Here is a 24,516-nt window from a genome sequence, read left to right as displayed (position 1 = left end):
ACAGATGAAAATCCATCATATTTAACCATGTTGTACAGCATGAGTCATGCTCTATATCTGACTTCTGATTCAGAATTATGTTTCCATCATTACTTTATGTTTGGAGCTGTTACAGAAGGACAAACACAACAAGACTTGCTGGAGACAAATGTGCCTCACACACTGGCTACAGTCATACTTTTAATTCACTAACAGGCTGTGCGGCCAGTATTTTTGCAGGATAAAGGAGAGCTGTTGTCTGGCACCCACACTGCAGGAGAAAGAGAGGTGAGCCCAATGCATCAGGGCTTGGGAGTTTAGAATAATAGTGTGCAGTGGCAACATAAAGATGGTTTTCTGCTCTTATTACAGTGAAAATGCAGCTTTGCACAAATTCAATTCACTCAGATCTCAGTGATCCGAGTAGCTGTGTTTTTGGACATGAACCAGAGAAAAACCAAGAGAATTAAAAGGTGATGTTAACACAGCAGCAACATTTTGTGATCTGAGGCTGAAGTGTGGCAACGTTCACTTTTCAAATAACTGAAAGAGTGAACTGGCATGGCATCCTGCTCGCTGGTTGGGTGGTTTGAGTCCTGCCGGCACAATACCTTACTTATATATCTTGTCCCAATCCTGTCCCTCTGCTGGACTCAGCCCACTAAAGCAGAAATGCCATGAGATGTGCAGCGCTGTGTCCAGTGAAAGTGGTTACGACCCTATCATCACATCCACACACACATCCAGGGCTGCATTCTACAGATTCATCTCACCTGCATTGCCTCTTCTTTGTCTCACCCTCACCTCCTCTCACCTCTTGTACGGCGTAGGGAGAAAATGCAGTAAAATGCCAGATTTGCTTTGAATTTTGCACCAGTTATTTCTGCCTGCAGAGATCTGCTGTGGCATGAATCTCACTAGATTTGTGGTGACTGTACATTGTGAGGGGGCAAACACAAGCTCCAATGCTATTTCACTGTGGATTAACCCTTTATAAATGTTCTGATGGACACATCAGGGGTGTCTTAGTTAATGATGCTCAACAGTTTTTTACTGCACTGTGACATATGACGGTAGGAAGCTGTGTGTCTGCCTGGAGCTTATTGTCATCGCTCTGTCATCTCATATTTTAAGAGAAGGTGGTTGTGTGTGTGTGTGTGTGTGTCTGTCTGTGTCTGTCTGTGTGTGTGTGTGTGTGTGTGTGTGTGTGTGTGTGTGTGTGTGGTAGGTCTAGCTGGCTGACTGCGCGCCACCCTCCCCATCAGCGCGTGTGCACGAGTGTCCGCAAAGCCGCTGCTGCTGCTCTCCAGGCGCGCAGTACCGTCCACAAACTTTGAAGAGCTGTATCCTTAACCAAGGCAACAAAAACAACCAATTACACTTTGGAAAAATACTATTTGTCATTTACTTTTAATACCATACACCGCTGATTCGGGTCCATCAAGGTGAGAAACCTGCGAGCTTCAAATTACAATGATGTGTTTTCAGTGAGCGGTTTTTTTTTTTTTTGAGCTGTGTGTATTTATTTCTCACTATGTTTTGCATGTTCTACACGTGGCCCCAGAACCGGAGTGAAGTTAGTGAGGCTGTCGTGGTTCTGCAGTAACCAGATTATGTATCTTAACGAGGATTGAAGTGTTCTTTTTCTCGTGCGTTTTTCTGGCTCAGCCTCCTTCGCCCACATCACTGATCGCCTTATAGGCATTCTTTATGTTTATCCATTTTAAAGTCTTATTTCAACTCTTCTTTTTTTTTAACCCAACAAACAGGTGTCCCAATGGAAAGCACTCCGGTTGAAATATTCAAAGAAGACAATAAGTGCCTTTCCGCGCTGCTGGAGGACTGTCCGATGAATTCCTCAGCCTGGGTGTCCGGATACTCTGACAGCCGCAATGTGACCCACGATGATAGCTGGGAGCAGGAGGGCATGTCTCCCATCATCCCCATCATCACTGCGGTCTACTCAGTGGTGTTTGTGGTCGGCTTGTTGGGCAACTGCCTCGTCATGTATGTGATCATCAGGTAAGGTCATTTTTCAAGTAGGAAAAATACATTTTCTCCCCTAAAAATCCAAATTATCGTTCTGTGAGGTGCCAGAAATACACTGAATGCTTTTATTGCCGTTTAATAGGAGGGTTATTGTGATTTAGAGTAGAAACAGGTTGCAGTTTGAACACTGCTGGCAGGAAATGTACTGGAAAGAAGATGAGGTTAATTAGAGGGACTCTATTGGCACATGGGGAAGCCATAATATGCCGCATGTTCTTAGACAGAAAACAACAGAGATCCAGGCAGAGGAATGTGTTTCTCCACTGTCAGTGTAAATGTTATTACCAGTGACCCATAGGCCATCTGGTCTATGTCATAGTTCCCCCTTAATGGCTGTGTTTTGTTTTTAGATGTTCTCTAGAGACAGGTCCTTAACAGAGAGGCATTGCTCTTAAGCCTACTTATGCAGCTCATCCAAAGAGTTAGCATGCAAAGTGTAAGTAAATTGCAGGAACAATATCTAAATATTCATGCATGTTGTTGCTGGTAAGTCATAGGAGGTAAAACTGGAGTTGCAGTGTTGAGATTAATGCTGTCATTTCCAAACCAGCGTTTAATGTGTGAAGAATGGAAATTGATTCTGCCTCCTTCACTGAGGGGGAAACCTTCAATGTGGCCCATTTTATGAATTTAATAACCCTCAAGACCTCCAAAATATAATAACAAATTTCTATAAATCCCCCTAGTCTGGTGGACATTAGTCATAGTTGAAAGCAGTGGTGCTTTGTCAAGCTGATAGCCCTCTTGTACCTCATTGGCCATTATTTATGGTGTGTGAAAGCAACAAATCTCCTCTGATGTAATGAGAAATGCAGCATTGGCATCTTGAATACTTCGGTCTATAGACAACAATTACCTCAAATCACATTGATTGCAATTCCTGTCACTTTGGTTCCAGAGCAGATTGTACATTTTGGCTGTTTAGTTGCTCAGTTGAGGTCGAGTCAGCTGAAATAAAAAGAGGTGTCATTATAATTTAGTGTAAACAAACGTGAAATTACACTCATCCAAAAATTTCCAAAGTCGATAGGCCACACATTCGATGCTGGACTATAACCATACCATACCTGCCATTGCAGTGCATCCCTAAAGGCAATAAATTAACATAGGTTAAAGCTGCTCTAATCAAAATTTTTGATATTATCAATGGACCAAATGATAATGATAATAATAATAATAATAATAATAATAATAATATAATATAATGGGAAAGCTGTTGCTGGTAGTGGTGAATCCACAGATAATCTTCACTGGACAACACAGTTCCCCTCAGCTCTGCAGAGCATTTTACCATCTTTCAGCTCATTGTTTTGGTTTATGTTTTTTAGCAAGTTAGCAAAGTTACCAACTAACTGGTGAACTTAGTTCAGCATTTAACAGCTAAAGGAGAGCGAATATTGGACTTTCACTCTGCGAGTGAACAGAAACACAACTCTGAATAAATGCTAACGCTCTCAGTTTCGATGGCGTCTGTTTGCTAACGATCTTATAAACGCCAAAAACAAGTTTATAAGTTCACACTGCTCCCAAATGCATGTCGAAAGGAATAGTTTTACATTTTGGGAAATACACTTTTTGCAGAGTTAGATGAGAATGTTTGTTCGGTTCTAATATCTAATATCTGCCTGTTAAATATGAAGCTGCAGCTAACAGTCTGTTAGCTTAAAACCACAATGTGTGGGTTTCACCCTTCAGTGTAATGAGTTGATTAGTGAGCCATAAATGTGTAGGTAGGCAGATTTTGTTACTTTTGGACAGAGCAAGGTTCAAGTTTCCACCAGTTTCCAGTCTTTGTGCTAAGCTAAGCTAACCAGCTGCTGTCTGTAGTCTCATATTTAACATGCAGAAATGAGAAATGGTATCGATCTTAACAAGAAAGCAGAGGAATTCCCCAAAATATTGAACCATCCCTTTGAAGATTTCAACATCTGGAAAATCTGTTATGCCATCAGCGCAAATCAGTCACAAATGCACTTTTAATGATAACAGACAATAAACGTGCACATACTGACTGGTGCTCGCAGTGGATCATGTTGCTGTTGATTATTAAACATGTTTATCATAAACTAAAAAAATGCATCACTTCCTGTGAGCCATGATAATGTCGCCCACTCACCATGAATCACAATAAGCAACTCTTCTTCTTCTAATCTTAATGCTTCACTACATCCTGGGAGCATCACCGCCGGTAAAAAAGAACTGACTTTAAAATTAAACTTCAAAATTAAGCAAAAGTCATCATATACTGCTTCAATGCCATCATAATTTAATGAAGTGAAAGCAAGTTGATTATATGTGGCCTGCAATCAGCAGTATACTATACATAACAATGAAGCGTGAGTCAGAATAATTACATTATGGATTCAGGGAAGCAGTGTGGACTAATGGATGATGTTTAATTCATAATGAGCCGAAAAAGAAAGGTCTTCTAAAGAGTCAACTGAGGGATAGAAGGCTGCCTTGGCGGTATGGATGGGTGGTTGGCTCTGGTCACCGCTTTCCTCCTCACTATTACAGGCCAACCTTGTGTTCTGCATGTTGAACAGGTACACAAAGATGAAGACAGCCACCAACATTTACATTTTCAACTTAGCCCTCGCTGACGCCCTCGTCACCACCACAATGCCCTTCCAGAGCACGGACTACCTGTTGAACACCTGGCCCTTTGGCGAGGTGGTTTGCAAGGTCTTCATCTCCATCGACTACTACAACATGTTCACCAGCATCTTCACTCTCACCATGATGAGCGTGGATCGCTACGTAGCTGTGTGCCACCCGGTGAAAGCCCTGGATTTCCGCACTCCAATCAAAGCCAAGATGATCAATGTGTGCATCTGGATCCTGTCCTCGGCCGCAGGGATACCTGCTTTTGTTCTGGGTGGCACCCAGACGAAGAGCGGTGAGGAAGTGCTTTCAACATCCCTGAATAAAGTTGACTTATTATTCAAGTATGGGAGACTCACTTAAAGCCTGTCTCGATAATATTTTAAGAGCAGAAAATACATTCAATCAAGCCCATCTGCCAGTGCAGAGTTTTCCATTAGCCACACATCATGCATCGTCCTTGCTGAATATAGATGATGTAAGAAAACAGCAGAGTTTAGAGTAAAATATTCCCTTTAGAGTGGAGATTAGTTGTTCCATAACAGTATGCTAAATTGAAAGCAGAAAGGCACAGAGTGGAATTTTATTTATGATAAAGCGCAAGTGCACTTCATCACTTAAATCACCTCTTCTCCCTCCCTCTCTCCTTTGCTCCTGCAGACATAACTGAGTGTGCCTTACAGTTCCCAGAGCCGTACGTGTACTGGGACACACTGATGAAGATATGCGTGTTTGTCTTTGCCTTCGTCGTGCCTGTGCTCATCATCACCGTGTGCTACTCCCTCATGGTCCTGAGGCTGAAGAGCGTCCGAATGTTGTCCGGCTCGCGGGAAAAAGACCGCAACCTGCGTCGGATCACGCGGCTGGTGGTGGTCGTGGTGGCTGTGTTCGTGGTCTGCTGGACACCCATTCACATCTTCATCTTGGTCAAGGCGCTAGTGAGCGTGCCAGAAACCACCGCCATCATGGCCGCCTACTTCTTCTGCGTGGCTCTGGGCTACACAAACAGTAGCCTCAACCCTGTCCTCTACGCCTTTCTGGATGAGAACTTCAAACGCTGCTTCAAGGACTTCTGCCTCTCGGCCAAACTGAAGGGGGATAAGGTGTCAGGGAGCAAGAAGACCCCCAACACTGTGCAGGAGGCCGCTGTTCCCCTGCAGAACTCAGATGGGACTAAGCCGACATGACTAGCAGTGGAACTGTCTTCGATTTCCCACATTGGAAAAGAAGACTCGCATGACCTGGGCCTCACCCACGTCACATCAACAATGTAGAAGAGTTGAAGTTGATTTATTGTCATGATTTATTTTAATTAACACCAACACTGATATGACTTCATTTCAGAGGCCAAATGACACATTTTTAATTTTATTCCATATTTTCCGTGAATCCACGTAGAATCAAAAACTCTCTAACCTCTTCTACATGACAATAGCTTCATCATCCTCCCTTTTGCTGTGACTTCGATGATTTTTTTCCCTCCTTTGTTAATTTAACATGTGGATGGATGTGAATTTGAAGATAATTTGGTTTAAGCAGGAAAAAAAAAAGACCAAATGTGATTAAAATTAGTCTTTAATGGCACCAATTTTCAAACAATCCCTGCTCTGCCAAAGGGTATATCATTAAGAGAGAACTGCTCAGTAATTTTATAGATTCTGTATTCAGAGTATTCATGAGAGGGAAATCATGAGGCACATCCCTACCAATATTGCACAAGAGGAAATTAGAATATATTGCCAAAATTTCTCAGGAAAATTGCTGACTTTTTAATAAGAAAATTAGAAAGAGAACATTGTAACATAGTCAATGTTTTATGCTAATTTAGTTGCATTTTGTTTACCCTGTCTTGATTTTTATTAATTTCTATTATTTCCTCCTGTAATTTTTCTATTGCCAAACGTGCCTTTAACAGTCCAGGATAACACGCGCTTGTAGCAGCGGAGAGTTGGGGGTCAAACAGCATAAAGCTCTTTTATGCACTTAACCAGTCAGTGAAGAGTCTGAGTTGTGCTGATTGACCACAGCGTGAGAGAAGAGACTCATGTTGGACTTTGAAGTTGTTGGGAGTTAAACAAAACAAAAAAAAAAAGTTGCACCCAGCAAGTTTATCCATAAGGAATGTTAAAGGGAAAATCCTGGACTTGAATGTGCATTAAAAATTTGACAGAGGGCTCTCTATCAGCTTTGATTCTGGAGTTTGTATCCAGTTTGAGAAGTTGTTCAATTCATGTTATCACATGTGCTGTATATGGCTTTTACTATGATACACATAGTCCTATTGAAATATTCATGTTGTTGTTGTAGAGAAATGTCCTATGGGTGCAATCTGAAAACAGTCTGTCTGCTGTACAGTATGATCGTATGTGTACAACACATTGTTTTGTATAGATAACAAAAAACTTTTGCACAGACATCATTGAAATATACTGTATTTGCAGCATGTCAAAGCTCATTGCTATGATAGTATAATGCAACATCAGCAGCCTGTATGCTTGATGGCCTGTGCTGTTATTTTGAATGTACTGCAAATAGACTCTGTATTATACAAACATAAGATTATCGTATAAACTCATCTATCTCGTTAGAGGAGAACTTTAACTTTCAAGTAATTCAGTAAGAAAAAAATTATTTCCATACTCAGTAATGTCCTTAAACCAGAGCTTTGTGAGTTTGGGGAATCTTTTTTTAATTGTTAACAAATCTCTAGTTGCAACATGTATATTGGCATTGACATAGTTATACAGAGGCTCTGTTACATGTCAAAAAATAAGAGACATTATTCCAAGACACACTGTGACAAAGACATCTGGTTTTTTTTGTGTTTACCGTCTAAATCTGCTGCTGCTGTATATTGGCTTTGCTGCGTCAGCTGAACAGGAGATGTATTGATCGAAACATCCTGGCGTGAAGCTCTTAATGTTAAAGCAAGTTTAATAAATCCACATGGATTATTTTCCCTCAAGATCATCTTGTTGTCAGTTTTCATTTGTAAATATCTGTTGTGTGTGATATGGATAATCTCCTCAGATTCTGCCAGAAATGTCTATCTGCAATATTACTTTTGTTGAATATTTCATTTAAAGAGTTCCCCTCACAGTAGCTTCTTTGAAAGAGTAGTTTTAGTGTGCAGATGATGAGTTTTAGTGGGTTTAGTGTCCTCTGCAGGTGTAGACTTTGTTTTTACTGTGCTCCAGCAGCTCCCTCCAGAGGAAGAAAAATGTAATTACTAGAATATATCTAGTTAAAAAAAGCAAACCCTACAATGATTGATGGCCGCATGTACAAGACCTGGCATGAGCAGAGGGTTCACTACAGCCAACCACATTAGCACATTACATTATTGGCTGGTAATTGATTATCATGTTAAGAATAAACCAATCCACTTTTCCAAAAAATAAATCAGTCCAGTCGTTTCAGTCTTATCAGTCTAAACATTTGCCAGACACAGTTTCACAAACTGACACGCAAACACTGTATAAGACACAGCATCAGGTAATAAAGCAGAAACACAGTGAGACTCTTTTTGTGTCACTGCATTATCCCATTCTCTCAAAAGACAAACCATCTGACACACAGTGAACTGAAGGGTTTTGGGGGGCCTGTCGAGGGACTCCACACTCATACTATTGGTCTTTCTTGAGCTGAAGGATGGAAGCTAATGTATTTCCTCTCATCTATGGTAAATGTACAGCTGTCCACATATGTTTACATAGAAAAAGACATACAAAAAATACCATGAGAATTAATTTAGGAAAAAGAAAAAGTGTGCCTCCACCCCTATTAGTGTTTTATTGTAGTAGAGCACAACAACGGGTGAATAAGAAATGATTTAACTATGAAGAAAATGAAGATATAAATAGTGAAACACAACAACAAATCACTTTGGAGGGCGCGGCTGAGAGAGAGCTGACCACGTGGTTCCCCTGACGTCACCGCGGAGTCTCTTCCGGGTGTTTTTGCTTCAGCTGGACGCTGAACTAACGCTGCTTTCTCCTCCGTCTTAAAAACCGTAATTTTCGCCAAAAATGAACCGTATATTTGGCAGCGGAAAGCCCAAAGCTCCGCCACCGAACCTCACGGACTGCATAGGAAATGTAAGTATCGCTATAAGGTAACTTTTTGAACGCTTTCTTCAACAAAGTAAACAAAGATGGACTCCCCTGTCTGGCTGGATTAGCTAACTTTTATGAGCAGAATATAGGCCAGAGTTTGCCATATTTAACTGCCATGCGGTCATATTAAACGAGCGTTATAGTTATTTGATTAATCACTTGTTTTATACTTATTAGCAGACAGGATGGTTCCATTCGGCGTGTTTACCTAACACCATATATTGATAATACCAGGCGACAAACAAGGAATTCAAACTAAACAATCGCTTAGTTTGTTAAGGTAATGAATCCGCACTATGTCATTTTGAGCAGGAATTTGAGGCATATGACTAAAACCATGTAATTCATTGAGAGAAATGTCTGACACCAACCAGTTTAACAGGTTATTTGTCTGGGCGGAGTTATTATTAGCTAGCTGGAGTGAGGAAAATATCATATGACATGTTCAATGGTACTCAATTAGCCTCAACTGAGCTACTATACATGTGTACCTAAAAGGGTAGTTAGAAATGACCCCTATTAAGACCATCCTACTGTTATTGATCAGTAGCCACACCAAAAGTTGATATCCTGATCTCTGTTTTTGCTTTAAGGTTGATGGTCGGGCGGAGTCCGTTGACAAGAAGATAGCCAGACTAGATGCTGAACTTGTGAAATACAAAGATCAGATGAAGAAGATGAGAGATGGACCCTCAAAGGTGAGATTTATTGTCCAAAGCTGCTGTAAAACAAAGAAGGTAACTCTTTAGGGTGCCTCCAGACAGCAACAAAAGTCCAGGTCCAACAGAAGAGTCACTTGTAAATGTAAAATGAGCATTCACATGAGCTGACAAAGGCAGCGTGAAATGTTGGAGTGTGTAAATGGACTGGTGGATTAATAAGAAAAATGTAAGCAGCAAATTCTGTACGTTTGTGCTGCGAAATACTGTAGCTTTGCACTTATGACTGAAAACAAACCACCCCATTATTTTAGCATGCTGTCATTCAGTATCATGAGACCTGACCCCCTTCAGCACTGATATCAAAAGATACTTCTTCCAATGCCTTACTGGAGGAACTAAAAACACCTGACTATGTTCTTAGATGTTCGATGTAGCTGCACAAGAATTTCACTTTAAGATAAGATAACAAGATAAGATATTCCTTTATAAGTCCCACAGCGGGGACATTTACAATGTCACAGCAGACACGAGGAGATATGAAAAAATAAAATAATATAAGACAATAAAATGTAAAACTGGCAGAATTGTGATTTAAATCAGGAACTATCTGATAAAAGTAAACACATCTTTGAATCTGACACATTTCAATTGCAGAATTGTTGTTCACTCATATCCAGTTCATGTATCATGTTGATCATCAGTTGGTGTCCTTTGTTAAGTGTAAATATATATTATGTATATTTTCATTCTCCAGAACATGGTCAAGCAAAAGGCTATGAGAGTTCTGAAGCAGAAGAGAATGTAAGTCATTTTATTTATTAAGTCAGAGAGTTTTTACTAATAAATACGTCAAATTAATCTTATAAGCTTCATATGTTTTCATCATCAACCACAGTTATTCTCTGCATCAGCTGCTATGAAAGTCTAACTTAATTTCATCATTTTATCTTCCAGGTATGAGGGCCAGAGAGACAACCTCATGCAGCAGTCCTTCAACATGGAACAAGCTAACTACACAATCCAGTCCCTTAAAGACACTAAAACCACAGTAAGACAGGAAATTATCTGCCACATGGGATTTATTTCCCACACCTAAATAGATAATCACTCAGTGAGCCTTTGTGCTAACATTTGCTTCTTCTTTTTAGGTTGATGCCATGAAAGTCGGCCTCAAAGACATGAAGAAAGCATACAAGAATGTGAAAATTGACAAGATCGAGGTATTTGGTTTGTTTTTACTGCAGATTTACTTCAGTCTGAGGGCAATAGTAGTCATCTAATAAGGATAGATATCGGCAGATAAAATGGTGTCACAGAAAATAATTGTGTATATTTGAATACAACACCCTCATTCCCCTGCTAATAGGGCGTTTACAGTTTTCAAATGCTGCCGTGGACTCATAGATATAGGTATAGAGAAGTTGAAGAATAAAACCGCTATTAGGTCAAAAGATGCCATTGTGCCCAATGGTCGGTTGTGAACTTGGGACAGTGTGTTGGACCTTCATTAACCTTTTGTACGATACAACACAACACGATAGACATCTTGTTGGCCGTCTTACAGAACCATGGGATGAAATGAAAATTTGAACTTGTGTCTTAATATTCAGGATCTTCAAGATCAGCTAGAGGACATGATGGAAGACGCCAGTGAAATCCAGGAGGCGCTGAGCAGAAACTACGGCACGCCTGACATTGACGAGTCAGACTTGGAAGCGGGTCAGTAAAACACGTCATATCAAGTGTCCTCCTGAGGCCACAGCTCATTAAGAGGCGATACTGAGTATGGCTAAAGGTAACTGTGGTTACTTTGCATGACACATTGTTTCTCCAGTGCTCCCTTCTTGGTGAATACAGTAAGGCTTCTAGTGCTTATTTAAGACCGGACATATATATAGTTGAGGATTTTATTTTGCTATTGCTGTTAAAAAAACAAACAAATATGTTGTCCTGGAGACCACAGTTATACAGGTGATAGTTCTACCGATGGATGTCATTTGCTGTCGTGTCCACAGAACTGGATGCTTTGGGAGACGAGCTCCTATTGGACGACGACAGCTCCTACCTGGATGACGCTGCAACGGCTCCTTCCATCCCAGAGGGCCTGCCTGGAGAAACTTCAACCAACAGGGTACTTCACAGTTGTAGGATTTTTCAGTTTCATATGTTTTCTCGTTAGTTTACAGAGCTTTCACTGATGGTCATTCTTCTTTGTGTGTATCAGGATGGTGTTCTGGTGGACGAGTTCGGCCTTCCTCAGATTCCAGCTACATAAAGGATCAACCAGGACTCTGAAGCTAGTTTTACATGTATCATAGCCTTTTTTGTATTTATCCAATTGACACCCCCAGCCCTAGAGTTCAGCATTGAAAACCAAAGCATCTTCTTTTCAACAAATGATGGAAACTATAACATAACCTCAGGCATCTTTAATCAAAAGCTATGATTACTCTTCTATGAATGAGCTCGTGTCTTATATATCGGAGGTGATTGTTGAAATTGGGATTCTCTTAAATTTGTACAGTTTCTGCAGTGTTGAGTTTCCTAGAACAAAATAAATTATATATTTTTCAAACATGACTTAACTTTGTGATACATTGAATTATTCAATAGTCATATATACAAAAGTCACTTTATTGTCAAGTTTAACAGGTGAAAGCACATAATCAATAACTTAAATGCATTAGTTTGGTTATTGATACAGTTACTAGAAAAATAAATACTAATTTCTCCAACTAAGAAAAACTATAAGACCCCTGATGGCACATTCACAGCAAACTCAATTTTATCATCACCAGCTCAGCCTGTAAGTGTGAGGGAAGATCTTTTGGTGCAGATACTTCACTGCGCTGCTCTTGTTATGCAGTTTTTCAAATTCATAAAAGGGAATCTAGGAAAAAAGAACAAAATTCTTATTCAGGGATTTCAACACAGCAAACAGAGTGAAACAGATGACAATCTGGAACAGAAAATGCTCTCCAAACAAACTGCTGACTCTCTAAAGCATAGAAGTGAGGGCAAGGCTCTGACCTGAACAACTTCATATCCCAGAAGCCTTAGGTGCCGCTGCTTGATGGCTTCTTTTCCAAGTAGCTGCCTCTGGTTTGTAGTGAACCTCTTTTGTCCATCAATACAAACCGCTATCCTGCAACAAAAACGACCAAGCACAGTGTGTTTTAAAACACCCGTCTGGACCTTCCAGCTCCCAAAGACGAACTTTACATTTAGTGCATCAAAAACTTTTAAGTGTAGCAACCGTGTCTAGTTTATGAGACCATTTACCTTTTGTATACGTCATCATTACTGCTGGCAGGCAGCACATATCCCTCCTCATCAAGTTTTATCTCCACATCTACAAGAAGAAAAACGAAGTTTAGGCCCTTGTGCTTGGACTGTTGGAAACATTTAGGAGACAAAAAGCTGTACGTTACCGAGGGTGTAGCAGTATGGGGTCAGAACTTTAGATCCAAAGTATGAGCGATCCCCGAGCAACTCCTCCAGTACAGTTTTCACAGAGTTGTACAGATGTGTATCCACCGGCGTCTCCAGAGAGCGTCCAGGCATGTGGAAAGACTTGACGCGGTACTTGGGAAGAAGCCTGGGACCCTGAGGAGACGGCAGAAGGTGTGAAGGAACACAAATGCACTCACTGTGCATCAATTAATGAAAAGCTATTGTCTCCACCCTACAGCCTGGAAGGAGAAGAGCAAACTTGTCCAATGTGCTTGATATTGATGTTTAAACTGAGATTTATTGTCTTTTCTTTTATCCAAACATGTTAGAAGGATAAAAATCTGTATAAACAGTTAATTGTTTGAATTCTGCCACTTAATGTTCACTTCATTTAATACTCGTACACATAACTTTGTTACCTGAAATATATAGATGTATATATAATGTTAAAATTACTGGCTATCAATTTGGATTTGTTTATGTGGAAGATGTTTCGCTGTATTTTTGATGATACACAGCGGTGTCTTGTAATCCATATGGGAACAAACACTGCAGGACTGGTTAGGAACATGCTTCAATTTGAATTTACTCCTTGGAAAAAATGTTTGATTTTCAGCATGATCTGGTGTCTCATCTACACAATCACTCACGTAAACCAGAAACCTTTAAGTATTTGAAATGAAATGATCCCTTTATCAGATCTGTTTATCTCCTGATGTCTCGCTCCAGAAACAAAGTGGAGCAGGTTAGGGATAAATAATCACGCCAAAAACATACAATCAAAGTTAATATGAACACCTGGTAAAATAAACAGTGACAATCTACACTGTCAACTATGGGTATAAAGGAATTCTGTAAACTTGCATTTATAGTTACGATTTAGATGTGACGATAAATGCTTTGACTTTTTGGTTTAGGTCATTTGAAAGTGCTTGAAAAGAACTGGCATTTTGCTCTTAACAAGCTGTACAAACCCTGATAAGGGCATTCTTACTACACCATACAGCAGAGCCTTTATGTTATTGTACGTGGAAATTTCGTGTGTCCAGCCATTATGGGAAATGTGGAACAGCCGGTGCAGCTTTCATCACATAACTTGAATACACTGAACCCCTCATGCTGATGACATGTTGAGTAAGAGGGTGTGTATTCCTGTCATCCTGTGGGGCTGGTGTCAGCTTTGACATATCTAACAGTTACACACTTTTACCTCATAGAAAGGACACTCCAACTTCAAAGTCATGTAGAGCTGAGTCAGCTGTGCCAGGATGTACCGGTTCATCCCTGTGCCCTGGTCTGATGTGCAGCAAAGTGAACATCAGAAAATTAGTATTTCCAATTGTGCATTCACAGGGAGGTTGTGCATACTGCAGGTGTGTGACAGGATGTTTTACCTTGTAGTTGCTGGAGGAAGTAGCTGCTGAAAACTTTGGAGACAAAGTTGACAGGGAACCTCTGCACCAGGGTGCAGGAGTGGAGCAGGTTGAGCAGCGTGCGAGGCTGGAACTGTGAAAAGCGAGAGTGGAGGATGGCCTCAACTTTCCTGAATACGTCGGCAGCGTTGGGAGGAAGGTAGCCGAGCTTCCCGAGGGTCATGATCTGCCTGGCCACCTGGCTGGTGGTGTAGTCGTCCGCTCTGTACACAAAGCTCTCTGCAACGGCGTCAAACACTGCCGGGGACACGATGTTCCTCCGGCCGAAGAACTGCATCACCTTGGTAACTGTCTCTGAGTGGGATGTGAAGACCATTGTAGGCACATACTTCTCCATCGCTTCGACAAAGTACTGATCACTTTGACCGAAGTGCATAAGAGCCCCGAGCACAACGGTGAGCTCCTCATCTGTGAAGTGTGGCACATGCCGTACAGCCTGCTTACAAAGACGGATCACAAGAGGGATGGCCTGCGTCTGATTCAGGGTCATGAGAGCACTGAGCATCGTGCTGACAGCAGCAGAATCCATACGGTAGGTGACTGTCACAGCGTGGGTGTGCATGGCGTTCAGCAGGTCTCTGTATTTTCCATCTTCACCCACACCATCTTGCAGTAGTCTATAGACAGCAATGAGATCTGCCATGCTCCACTGGGCAGGCTCCTCTTTCTGGATTAGCTCAATCACCTGCCCCAGCATCACACAGCCAGGACCCTCCATAGCCAGCATCGCCTGGCCCAGGGTACACAGCTGGCCCACACTCATCTGCCCTCTGTCTAACCTCTCCTGGCTCTCAGACACCAGCCGCACCATCAGCGTGCTCCAGGGATCCAAGAACAGGCGTGTGCAAGCCAGGAGAGCTGACACCAGCCCAGCATCTGTCAGCCGCCTGGAGTCCTGCTCCAGCTGGAAGCACAGAGCTTTGATGGTGTCCTTCTCCAGCACTGTGGGGTCCTTCAGAGCCTTACCCTCCTGCTCCAGGTCGGCCACACGGTGAAGCGCTGCTGCAGCCATGGTGTCAGACATGACCTCCACTGAGCGCAGCAGGGAGAACACCTGCCGGGATGAGGAGCAGCCCTGCAGACGGTGCTGGAAAGCATGCTCCTCTGCAGCTGTGGGTCGGTGCAGCTGGGTCAGACGGAGCTGAGGCCCTGAGTGTCTGTGGAGTCCCACGGAGCTGCTGGCGATGAACGACAGCTCCCTGGCGACGGTGGTCAGGCTCCTTATCCCGCAGCTCGGCTTCCTGCGGCGCTGCCTCTGGATGCAGCCGCCGGGTGAGCTGCACAGACAGGCTACACATGAGGGCTGACCTGCACCGCTGGTGCTCAGGATCCTGGTGGGGCAGACAGGTCCAACAAGGGGGTAGCGCTGATTCCCGAGCTGCCGGAGCAGAGTAAGTCTCTGGACCAGCTTCAGAGCCATGACCCTGGACCAGGACCCCTCAGCGCCAGCTGAAACAATAACAAATAAAACGGTTTAAAAACGAGAAAGGGCTGAAGGTCACGCACTAATTCACACATATAACTAAACCAGAGGAGAAAACTAGCAGCTGTGAGAGTTACATTACTCAACCCCTCCTACGTCACTCTCCGGTTAACTAACCAACCTTGAAGGGAACATTAGCTACTTAGCTAGCTAGCTGCTAACTCGTGGCTAGCCTAGAAGAGTCGAGCTGCTCTGTTTAGCCTGTTTTAAAGCAGACACCTCAGCTCAGAGTGATAAATAAACCACAAATAACAAAATGAAAGTGGTGGAATCATACCTGGGCTTTCCGACAGCAGCCGAGGAGCCGCAGAGCCGCTGACAGGAGACACCGACCTAACGTGACTCCCTCTGGACCTGAGGCCTTCACGGCTCCTCGTAAATCTGACACACAGTAGTTGAGGTATGATGTCTCGACTCTGTGTTTTCCATCGCTGTTCTTAGTTGGATATTCTGCAGACTTTCCTCTCGGGCCCAGCAGCGTCCTCTTACTCCCTTTCCCCCTGTGCTGGCCGCAGGTGGACGGTCAGCTCACCTCAAAGGACCGGAGCTTCACTGCTGGAGGCTCATTTAGGGACCATCAATAAACTACTGTTTAACTGACACACAAACAATGTAATTTTCATCACCTGCATGCTGACCTGATAATATTAGAGACAATTACAGCTAAGATGTTACACTAAATCAATTTCATGCAGCACACTTGTTTTAACTGCTAGTGTGTAATTTATTCGTTTTACATAGATATTTTAATGACAATTTAAATGGATTTTTTGAACATCCATCTTAAAAGTAACTTCACCACAGCACTGCTTCATGTAATTTTTGATGGGAATCAAAACTGACCATGACACAGGAGTAGTGCTGAAATATAAAAGCAAAGTAATGCCTCCACGGGGGCAGAAGAAATACTTCCCATAATTTTTGCACCTCAGATATTGCATCCTGATAAATTAGGATCTCACAGGAAAATTCATACATCCACCACATCACCTCACCAAGTCAGTCTGATAACCTCTTAGAAAGTGTTTCTTTATTGACTAACATTGAAGGCAGCACCATGCAGTCAAACTTTCATCCAGACACCAGAGGGCGCTGTGCCCCCTGCAATAAGTTACATAAAAACAATTTTAGGTAAATGATGCTAAAGATTTACCCTCTGTTCAAATGTGCAAGTGGATTTGTTTACAATTGGTCAGGTTTAATTATCTGTTGGCTACTCCTAAATGGATGATTCATACTAGTATACATAAATCATTTTGATTGTCTCCACCAAAAAACAGAAAAATATTATAACTTATCATAGTAATTTAGAGTGCAATGTGATTCTGTTGTAATTTGAAGACAGCATGGCATGTCTAGTGACTTAAAACCGTCACTGGATTTTTATTACCTTCAAAGGTTGAGACACGTCCCACTCAGATCCTTTTAATGAAGTAAAGATAATATCACATTGTAGAAATACTCGTTACAGGTACTTGTTACTGTATTCAAAATTCTACCAACATAAAAATATCAGTAACATGTATTCAAAGCGACAAAAGTAAAAACACTAAAATGTCATCTTGTCAGAGGGTCAGATTGTGGAGCCTTCAAGGACCCAAAATATTAAATTCTTTTACATTTTTTGCAGTTATCGTGTGCAACAAGACAAATGTTTTTCTGTTGAGTTTGAGGTACAACATGAGCGCACATAATCCCTGCACAGCTTCACTGGACTCCAACATGAGTCTAATGAACATAACTGAAGATGACTGTGAGCGTACAAGGGGCCTTTAATCTGTACCAGTGTATCATATCTGGGAAGTCCAACATGTGTTTTATATGTAAAATCTACACTGCTAATAAGTGTAGCAGTTACATAAATGTAGTGACATTAAAAGTACATTATTTTGCTCAGAAATGTAGAAGTGAAGTATTATGGAGCATAAACAGGTTATACTAAAGCGCAGCATTCAGCAGTGTAGCTGCTTCATCAATCGTAAGGATGGGATTAACTTTATCATGCTTGACTGATCGCTCAGTGTCCTCACACGTCTGTTAGATAAGGACTTTTGTTATATGAAGCGTCTGCCTTAATGACAGTAATGCATCACCACTGTTTGCAGGTGATGTTGGTTATTTGGGCTTTTTCCCCCTCGGTGGTTTTCATGTTAACCCTTTTACAGAAAGAATTTAGCCAGTTCTAGTCAGCACACGCTGAATGAATCTGGTGAGGAGGAAAGAGCGGACTTGTCCAGACTTGACAAGCACCTCAGGAGGGGAAAATGGTGCATGAGCATTAAAGCTGTTCCCTGGAAAAATAAAGACAGAATAATGCCACATGTGTTTCAGTTGTCATTTATGGAAGGGAAACAGTCAGCAAAATACAACTTGATAGAGGGCTTTATTTAAAAAGTTTATATTATAAAATGTAAAAATTCAGCTAGACCCGATCACATGAATTGCAAAGACTTATCCCTTAGAGCTTCGGAGGTGCTGCCACTGAACATCTTTACATGACAGAAAAAAAACAGTCGACAACCTATTTCATTATTTTTTCTTCTCATCAGAGATGTGGAAGTTTGGCAACACCGACAGCTCCCAACAAACAAGAGTGGATATTATTGCTTTGGTTGGTTTAAAATGGGTTTTTTTTAACTGGAGAGCTGAGAGATGCAGCACGGTGATCTAGCTGACGAAGAGGCGAAGGGGGGGGGGGGGACAGGAATACGCTGGTGTGGCTCTTTAATCGTCCTTATCCTTGGCACCGTGCTTTAGGATACGTGTGAACTCCACATAGTTGAAGTTGCTTTTCTTGTCAATGGGCGCCTCCCTGAAGAGCTCGTCCACCTCCTCGTCTGTAAACCGGTCGCCCATTGTTGTGAGCAGCTCTCTGAGGTAATCTTCCTGGATGAAGCCTGAGGGGGGGAAAAAACAATCAAATCGGATAAGGCTGAGACAGAGTGAATCAACGTCAGAACCACCTCCTGAAGATTTTCATTTTGTTTGCAATGACACAACCAGTGTCTTAGAGTAACTGTCTGTCTTTAAAAAGCTAGATTGTTTTAGGTATGATAACAAAAACTTAAGAACAACAAAAGCACAAGATGAGTTTATTTTATTCTCTTTCGAACCACTTTCCTCTTTTTATTTCACACTAAAGCCTTCACAGCTGAGAGGAGACAGACTGAGCATTTTACAAACAACTCATACTTTAGGTGTCTGTCAAAAGGAGATAAATTACAGTCAGAATTTACCTGTTCCCTCTTCATCGAAGCAGGCAAATGCGTTTCTGATCACATCCTCCGGGTCTGTGCCATTCAGCTTCTCCCCAAACATGGTGAGGAACATGGTGAAGTTGATGGGTCCAGGAGCTTCCATCATCATGGCCTCCAGGTACTCGTCAGTTGGATTTTTTCCTGTGTAGTGACACAGTTGTTGTGCCTTTAAAATTAAGTCTGAAGGGTCTCAACTACAGAAGTGGTATTAAGGATAGGTGACATTAACACCTGATGGAAATTAAAATGTTTGCTTGTAGAACTCGTTTTCAAGCAGCAAACGATGTCGGTGCAAACACCCAAATGAGTGAAGCACACAGCTGCTCACAGCTTCTCACATCCTGAAGTAGAAACTGTCTCAAAGACTTTCCTACTCACCCAGTGACGCAAGCATGTCGTGAAGGTCCTCTTTGTCCACGAACCCATCACGGTTCTGGTCAATCATGTTGAAGGCCTCCTTGAACTCCTGGATTTGGGACTGGTCGAACATGGCGAAGACATTGGAGGTGGCGCGCTGAGGGCGCTTCTTTGTGGTCTTTCCCTTAGCCCTTTTGCTCGACATTTTGATTGTTTTATACCTGTGGAGTAAAATCAATACGTACGTGTCATGTTATTACGTAGAGTATAGATCCTGCAGCCAGTAACCTACTCCCTAAAGAAGACAAACACTGAAATGCCAGTGTAAATAGCATTTCCATGTCTTACAACAGTGGTAGGATGGTGCTAGAAATATGAGCACTGCTTCTATAGGCAATGTTAAGACAGTCCTTTAGTCTCAATGGCATAGAACAAAAACAGAGGGGACGGATCAGAAAAGACGAAATATAGGTTTGGAGTGATAAGACAGACAGAAGATGAAAGCAGGGAGACACTCTGATCAAAGGTAAAGTGGATCATGCTGTTACTCAAAATAAGATTTCGTTATTCGTGCCCACAAATCGCTGGAAGGGTATTTTAATACTCTGGCAGCGATTCCCCAGAGTGGTGTCCCTCACTGAGCTATAAATGGAAATGTTCCTCATCTTTCTAGGTTGGATAGCTCACTGGCTTCACTGAGGGCAGGAAAATTACTGATGTGAGAACAGAAGCCCTTATCAGGCAATGTCATGAATGCAGACTTACACTGTCCATCATCCGCATTTCTAAGCTGCTAGCTATGTAGAAGACACTGGGTGCTGATGGGAAAATGGACTCAGTTTGGATTACAAGCATTAGGAACTAACTTAGAGAGAAAGTTTATATGGTGCCCTGGCTAGATGATATCTAGGACTGTGGCCATAAAGGCTCCATGAATGTTCAGCGATACTAAGTTGAGGGTTCAACTTAGTACTGTCAATGCAGAGTACTTCAATGGTTAATCGATCAGTGTTTGACCCATCCATCACCAAGAAACACCTTCAAACTGATTTTTTCCCCAACAAATTCCAAAAAATATGAATTTTACAAGGAAAAGCAGCGCAGCAAGTGGTCTCATCCGAGAAGCTGGCATCAAACAGCTGTCTGTTTTGCTTTCAAAACTCACTTTAATAATCCAGGATTCATTTAGTGCCTATTAGTTGACTGATTAAACGACTAATTTTTTCTGCATTGTTATTGTTGATGGCGATAAGGGGATGCTTATTATTATAACGGTTTCAGTGTTTAGTTTTCCGAGTAAGAACTAAATTATTGTAAAACACATGTCGTCATGATCTGAAAGCACAAATTATCAGGTTTATAAACCGTCGAAATATGCAAATAACAAAATATTGTTATCGTGACATTTGAATTTTCTTATATTGCGCACTTTGCAAACCATTCAAACAAATGTTTAATTAATAACAAAACCAACTTATTCTCGTGTTAATGTGTTTGGGGACCTGATCTCCGGGCGCATTAATAGCTACGTAGCGTCAGACAGTCTTAATGGTTTACGGCCTAACTTTAGCTTGAGACACATTAAATAGCATTAACTATGTTAGCATGCATGCAGCTGGAAACCTTAGCAGAAGTTACCCTGGATCACACATACATTTTCAGTTCGTATTAACTTTACATGTCTAAAAAAAACCCTGCTTGTTAGTCACCGGTTTGATATTAAGTTAGCTATCGAGTCATTAGCCGCGCAGCTAACAGTTAGTCGTGTTTTCAATGTAATCAACCGAACACTCAAAATGGTAGCTAGCTTGTTCCCCAGATATACGCCATCAGATGTGTGCTATCCTGACAACAATAGATTTATAGTGTAGCTAACTGTGGTAGACGGAAAAAATAAACCTTAATCAGCCTTACCTGACAGCAACCGATACTTCTCAGCTAGCCCTGTGCTGCTCTTTTTCTCAACCACCGCCCTTCACTTCCTGATAATAATGTCGGGTTCCGTACAAAACATTCAGAAGAAACCATCTCAGCAAAATAGGGGAAGTCTCCAAATATGAAACCATCACTACACGCTTAAAAAAAACAATCCATACGTTGTTTCGGTATGAATACTACAAATTTATTTTTATTTAATTAAGCTATTTTCGACAACACATCCTAATGTTTTATTATTAGAAGTAATAAAATACACGATATACCTTCACACCCCCGGTGGAGAAAATCAAACTTCCACAAACACTCCCTTGCCTGCCTTGACGTTCCTGAATATATCCTTTTAAGGGAAGAAAGATTTCGATGTCCTTTGCATGGTGCGGTTAAGGCAAATGATCCCAGTGGGAAAACACGTCTGTTACAATCGATAAGGAAAACATTTTTTGTTATTTGATAAATTATATCGAACGGCAAATGGTGGTTGTAAATAATAGTTGGCAAATAATAGTTCCTACGTCAATATTAATGATTGAGTTTATTCTGTTTGTCAGTGAAACTAGTGGTCTAATTTATTGCTTTCTCAAATACTTTCTCATCCATCTCCACCGGTTGCTGTTTATGCTCCTTTGCAGCATGTAGCAGATGCCTATGCCTGTTTATGTTATTTGCATTGTATTTATTGCTATAAAAATGTTTTTCTTAGAAAAAAAAAAGAGATTTTAACCCTAATGAGATTTGGTACTGGTTAAAAAAAAAAAGCGAAAGAGAAATAAATAAAAGGAAGTTCATATACTACAACCAGAACAATAAGGGGAAAAATGTTGATAGGATGGATAATTATAGATAGTGACAGCCCAGCGTGGGTCAGACAACAGTTGGTAGTCCGGTCGTTGCTGTAAAGAGAGGCTTACTGCTGCAGGGCTCCAAAAGAAAAAATGTGGAACTGTTGACTCACAGGTTAAAACAAGCCACATCTGTCTTTTTAGCCCAGTTGTCATATCACTTTCAAAGCTGATAACAAAAGGAGTGAACATGTGCCATGAGTCACTTTTAGGTGAGAACAAACAAGCCACCAATCTAGAGCTGAATAGTCCTAAAAAATAGGACTATTGTTAGTGATGGTTTTTACAGGGCCTAGTAAAATGTGATGTAAATTAGTGCAGGTCTATCAACTGCATCATTATAGTCATTCAGCATTTCATATCTGGATCTAAATTATTTTATTTCACACTTTTCAAGAGAAAGCAAGCAATTATTTTTCTGCAAAAGCAAACTTTTCCACTTTGTCTTATCTCTTTAGCAAACTGTATATTGTAGTTTCACCTTTATCCACTAGGCTGTGCTTTAGCTTCAAAGAAAACCTATATTTTGCTAAGTGATGCATTGTTTTTAAGGCAATTAAAAGTTTGTGTCAGGATGTTACTGAGGCCTCATTTAATTTGTAACTTAAATTTCCAAATAGCTTCAATGTGTGGGAGCCATACAAAGCAGAACATAAAAATAGTCCTAATAGATCCCTTGAGACGTCCCTATAGTTGGAATTTCCTGCACAGCTGAACACAGTGCCATGCTGCTGACATGAATTTGATTAATCACAACCATATTTACTTGCATATATTTAAGGAGGAAATGGGCAAAAAATTAGACACACTATATACTTCTTTATAAGAGGGTCAACAGAAGTGAACGTTATCGTCTTTTCAGTTGCAGGGTGATTGAATTATACAGATGTACTCATTGCAATAAACCAATCACTGAGTACTGGTTCCACCAAGGTGATAATATTCACTGCTGACAATGGTCATAGATTTATGCAGCATATGATGCATTTTAAATACCAAAGAGTACCATGGGATGAAGTCATTAGGTGACTGTGTTATCACGTTCATGGGAAGATACGCACCCATTTTTTTTCATGGAACTGGAGAGTTTCAAGGAAAAGATTCTTGTGTAAGAGCCGAGAGCGACAGCTGTTTGGTAATTGGGGCTTACAGTGAAATTAGAGTAAAGCCGAGGATGTTTGTGATGTTGAGCGCTATTCCTTGACGTTCAGTTATACACACTAATCCTGGTGGTCACTCTACCTTTAGGTGTGTGACAGGGTACTAATACACTGACTTTATGTTCTAAATATATACACTTTACTGTCATGTCATTGTTACACAGTAGAACACTTTCAGAGGATCATGTGTCACTTTGTTTAAATGTACACATGCTAACTTTTTAGGAAGATACAAACCAACCCTCTATTATTTACAGTATATGAAACAAAAGACAGAAAACTACAGATAGATGGATATTTTCTCTGCCAGTGGATGGCTGAAACACACTTGATTTTCATGTCCACAGTTACATGAGACGGTGGATATCACTCTCATGAAGCTACATCAACCGGCTAGAAACAGGAGGGAACAGCTAGCTGTTGGACCAATTTCTCACCTAACCGAATAAGAAAGAATAAGAATAAGAATAAGAATGACTTCATTTATCCCGGAGGAAATTGTTGTGCCAGAGTGCGGTACAGAGGTCAAGTCACAACAATACAAAATATTGAAATACAAAATTGAACAGAAAACACAATAAAATACAATTAAATTAAATAGTCTGTCCCTTTTTAAAACAAAAAGTACAGATTGAAAAGTACAAATTTGTGAAAAGTGTCACAGTGTGTGAGGTAAATGTGCCAAGTAAGTGAAACTATACAGAATAGAATACTTTAACAATTAAATATATGTGCAAAGTGCAAACTGCAAAACGGGAGACAAAGTGAAAGGGAATGACCTTTACGGTTATTGCACATGATTCAATGAAGCATAAGAACATTTCCCAAAATGTTAACTATTCCTTTTAAGTGAAAAAGTAAATGCTCTTGAATTACAGCAACAAAAGGCTTTGGAGCCAACAGGACACTCAAGCTGTTCATATCACTGCTGCCTCTCTAATGATTAGTTAATCGTCTTGCCTCTCAGTTAATTGTAGCAGTTCAACACAGTAATGTCGACAAATGATTTAGTGGCTTGTGACATGTTATATTAGAGTTGTAAATATCTCATATTCATTAGACAGCATGTCGTGTTGTGACCCTGCTTAGCGTCTTGTATTGTTCTCCTCAGTGTTGATCTCGTTTAATGGGTTTACACTTCAGATTGCTGCCATAACATTTTAGGTGTGTTGCCAAGCTGACCGTTG

General features: G+C 41.0%; 4 protein-coding genes across 4 annotated transcripts; 2 read left to right on the top strand and 2 right to left on the bottom strand.

Annotated features, from left to right (window-relative positions):
• Positions 1-1,756: 1,756 nt before the first annotated feature.
• Positions 1,757-5,819, top strand: LOC139220969 (delta-type opioid receptor-like). The gene is made up of 3 exons (XM_070852862.1): positions 1,757-2,001; positions 4,575-4,927; positions 5,293-5,819. The coding sequence occupies exons 1-3, from the start codon at positions 1,757-1,759 to the stop codon at positions 5,817-5,819; spliced, it is 1,125 nt and encodes a 374-aa protein (XP_070708963.1).
• Positions 5,820-8,564: 2,745 nt separating this feature from the next.
• On the top strand, positions 8,565-11,989 carry LOC139220966 (charged multivesicular body protein 5-like). Its single transcript, XM_070852859.1, has 8 exons — positions 8,565-8,729; positions 9,341-9,445; positions 10,164-10,210; positions 10,364-10,457; positions 10,558-10,629; positions 11,020-11,128; positions 11,425-11,540; positions 11,634-11,989. Exons 1-8 carry the CDS (start codon positions 8,661-8,663, stop codon positions 11,682-11,684), a joined length of 663 nt encoding a protein of 220 aa, XP_070708960.1. The 5' UTR covers positions 8,565-8,660; the 3' UTR covers positions 11,685-11,989.
• A 33-nt stretch (positions 11,990-12,022) lies between these two features.
• Positions 12,023-16,114, bottom strand: fastkd3 (FAST kinase domains 3). The gene is made up of 7 exons (XM_070852858.1): positions 16,056-16,114; positions 14,257-15,744; positions 14,073-14,158; positions 12,841-13,015; positions 12,692-12,761; positions 12,440-12,554; positions 12,023-12,299 (listed from the first exon to the last, which is right to left on the bottom strand). The coding sequence occupies exons 2-7, from the start codon at positions 15,713-15,715 to the stop codon at positions 12,201-12,203; spliced, it is 2,004 nt and encodes a 667-aa protein (XP_070708959.1). The 5' UTR covers positions 15,716-15,744; positions 16,056-16,114; the 3' UTR covers positions 12,023-12,200.
• Positions 16,115-18,099: 1,985 nt separating this feature from the next.
• myl12.1 (myosin, light chain 12, genome duplicate 1) lies at positions 18,100-21,399 on the bottom strand. Its single transcript, XM_070852690.1, has 4 exons — positions 21,307-21,399; positions 19,414-19,613; positions 19,015-19,176; positions 18,100-18,675 (listed from the first exon to the last, which is right to left on the bottom strand). Exons 2-4 carry the CDS (start codon positions 19,595-19,597, stop codon positions 18,503-18,505), a joined length of 519 nt encoding a protein of 172 aa, XP_070708791.1. The 5' UTR covers positions 19,598-19,613; positions 21,307-21,399; the 3' UTR covers positions 18,100-18,502.
• Positions 21,400-24,516: the final 3,117 nt, after the last annotated feature.

The sequence above is a fragment of the Pempheris klunzingeri genome, chromosome 21 (assembly GCF_042242105.1).
Source record: "Pempheris klunzingeri isolate RE-2024b chromosome 21, fPemKlu1.hap1, whole genome shotgun sequence".
NCBI classification, from domain to species: Eukaryota; Metazoa; Chordata; class Actinopteri; order Acropomatiformes; family Pempheridae; genus Pempheris; species Pempheris klunzingeri.
The sequence above is the reverse complement of the archived record's forward strand: the minus strand, read 5'-3'. Positions and strand labels throughout refer to the sequence as shown.

Coding starts and splice junctions, on each gene's coding strand:
- LOC139220969 (XM_070852862.1), top strand. CDS start 1,757: ATGGAAAGCACTCCGGTTGAAATATTCAAAGAAGACAATAAGTGCCTT. Junction 2,002..4,574: donor GTCATGTATGTGATCATCAG/GTAAGGTCATTT, acceptor CATGTTGAACAG/GTACACAAAGATGAAGACAG. Junction 4,928..5,292: donor TGGCACCCAGACGAAGAGCG/GTGAGGAAGTGC, acceptor TTGCTCCTGCAG/ACATAACTGAGTGTGCCTTA.
- fastkd3 (XM_070852858.1), bottom strand. CDS start 15,715: ATGGCTCTGAAGCTGGTCCAGAGACTTACTCTGCTCCGGCAGCTCGGG. Junction 12,762..12,840: donor CCCATACTGCTACACCCTCG/GTAACGTACAGC, acceptor TTCTTCTTGTAG/ATGTGGAGATAAAACTTGAT. Junction 12,300..12,439: donor TGGGATATGAAGTTGTTCAG/GTCAGAGCCTTG, acceptor CTTTTTTCCTAG/ATTCCCTTTTATGAATTTGA.
- myl12.1 (XM_070852690.1), bottom strand. CDS start 19,597: ATGTCGAGCAAAAGGGCTAAGGGAAAGACCACAAAGAAGCGCCCTCAG. Junction 19,177..19,413: donor CGACATGCTTGCGTCACTGG/GTGAGTAGGAAA, acceptor GTCACTACACAG/GAAAAAATCCAACTGACGAG. Junction 18,676..19,014: donor CTTCGATGAAGAGGGAACAG/GTAAATTCTGAC, acceptor TCCCCCCCTCAG/GCTTCATCCAGGAAGATTAC.
- LOC139220966 (XM_070852859.1), top strand. CDS start 8,661: ATGAACCGTATATTTGGCAGCGGAAAGCCCAAAGCTCCGCCACCGAAC. Junction 9,446..10,163: donor TGAGAGATGGACCCTCAAAG/GTGAGATTTATT, acceptor TTCATTCTCCAG/AACATGGTCAAGCAAAAGGC. Junction 10,630..11,019: donor TGAAAATTGACAAGATCGAG/GTATTTGGTTTG, acceptor CTTAATATTCAG/GATCTTCAAGATCAGCTAGA.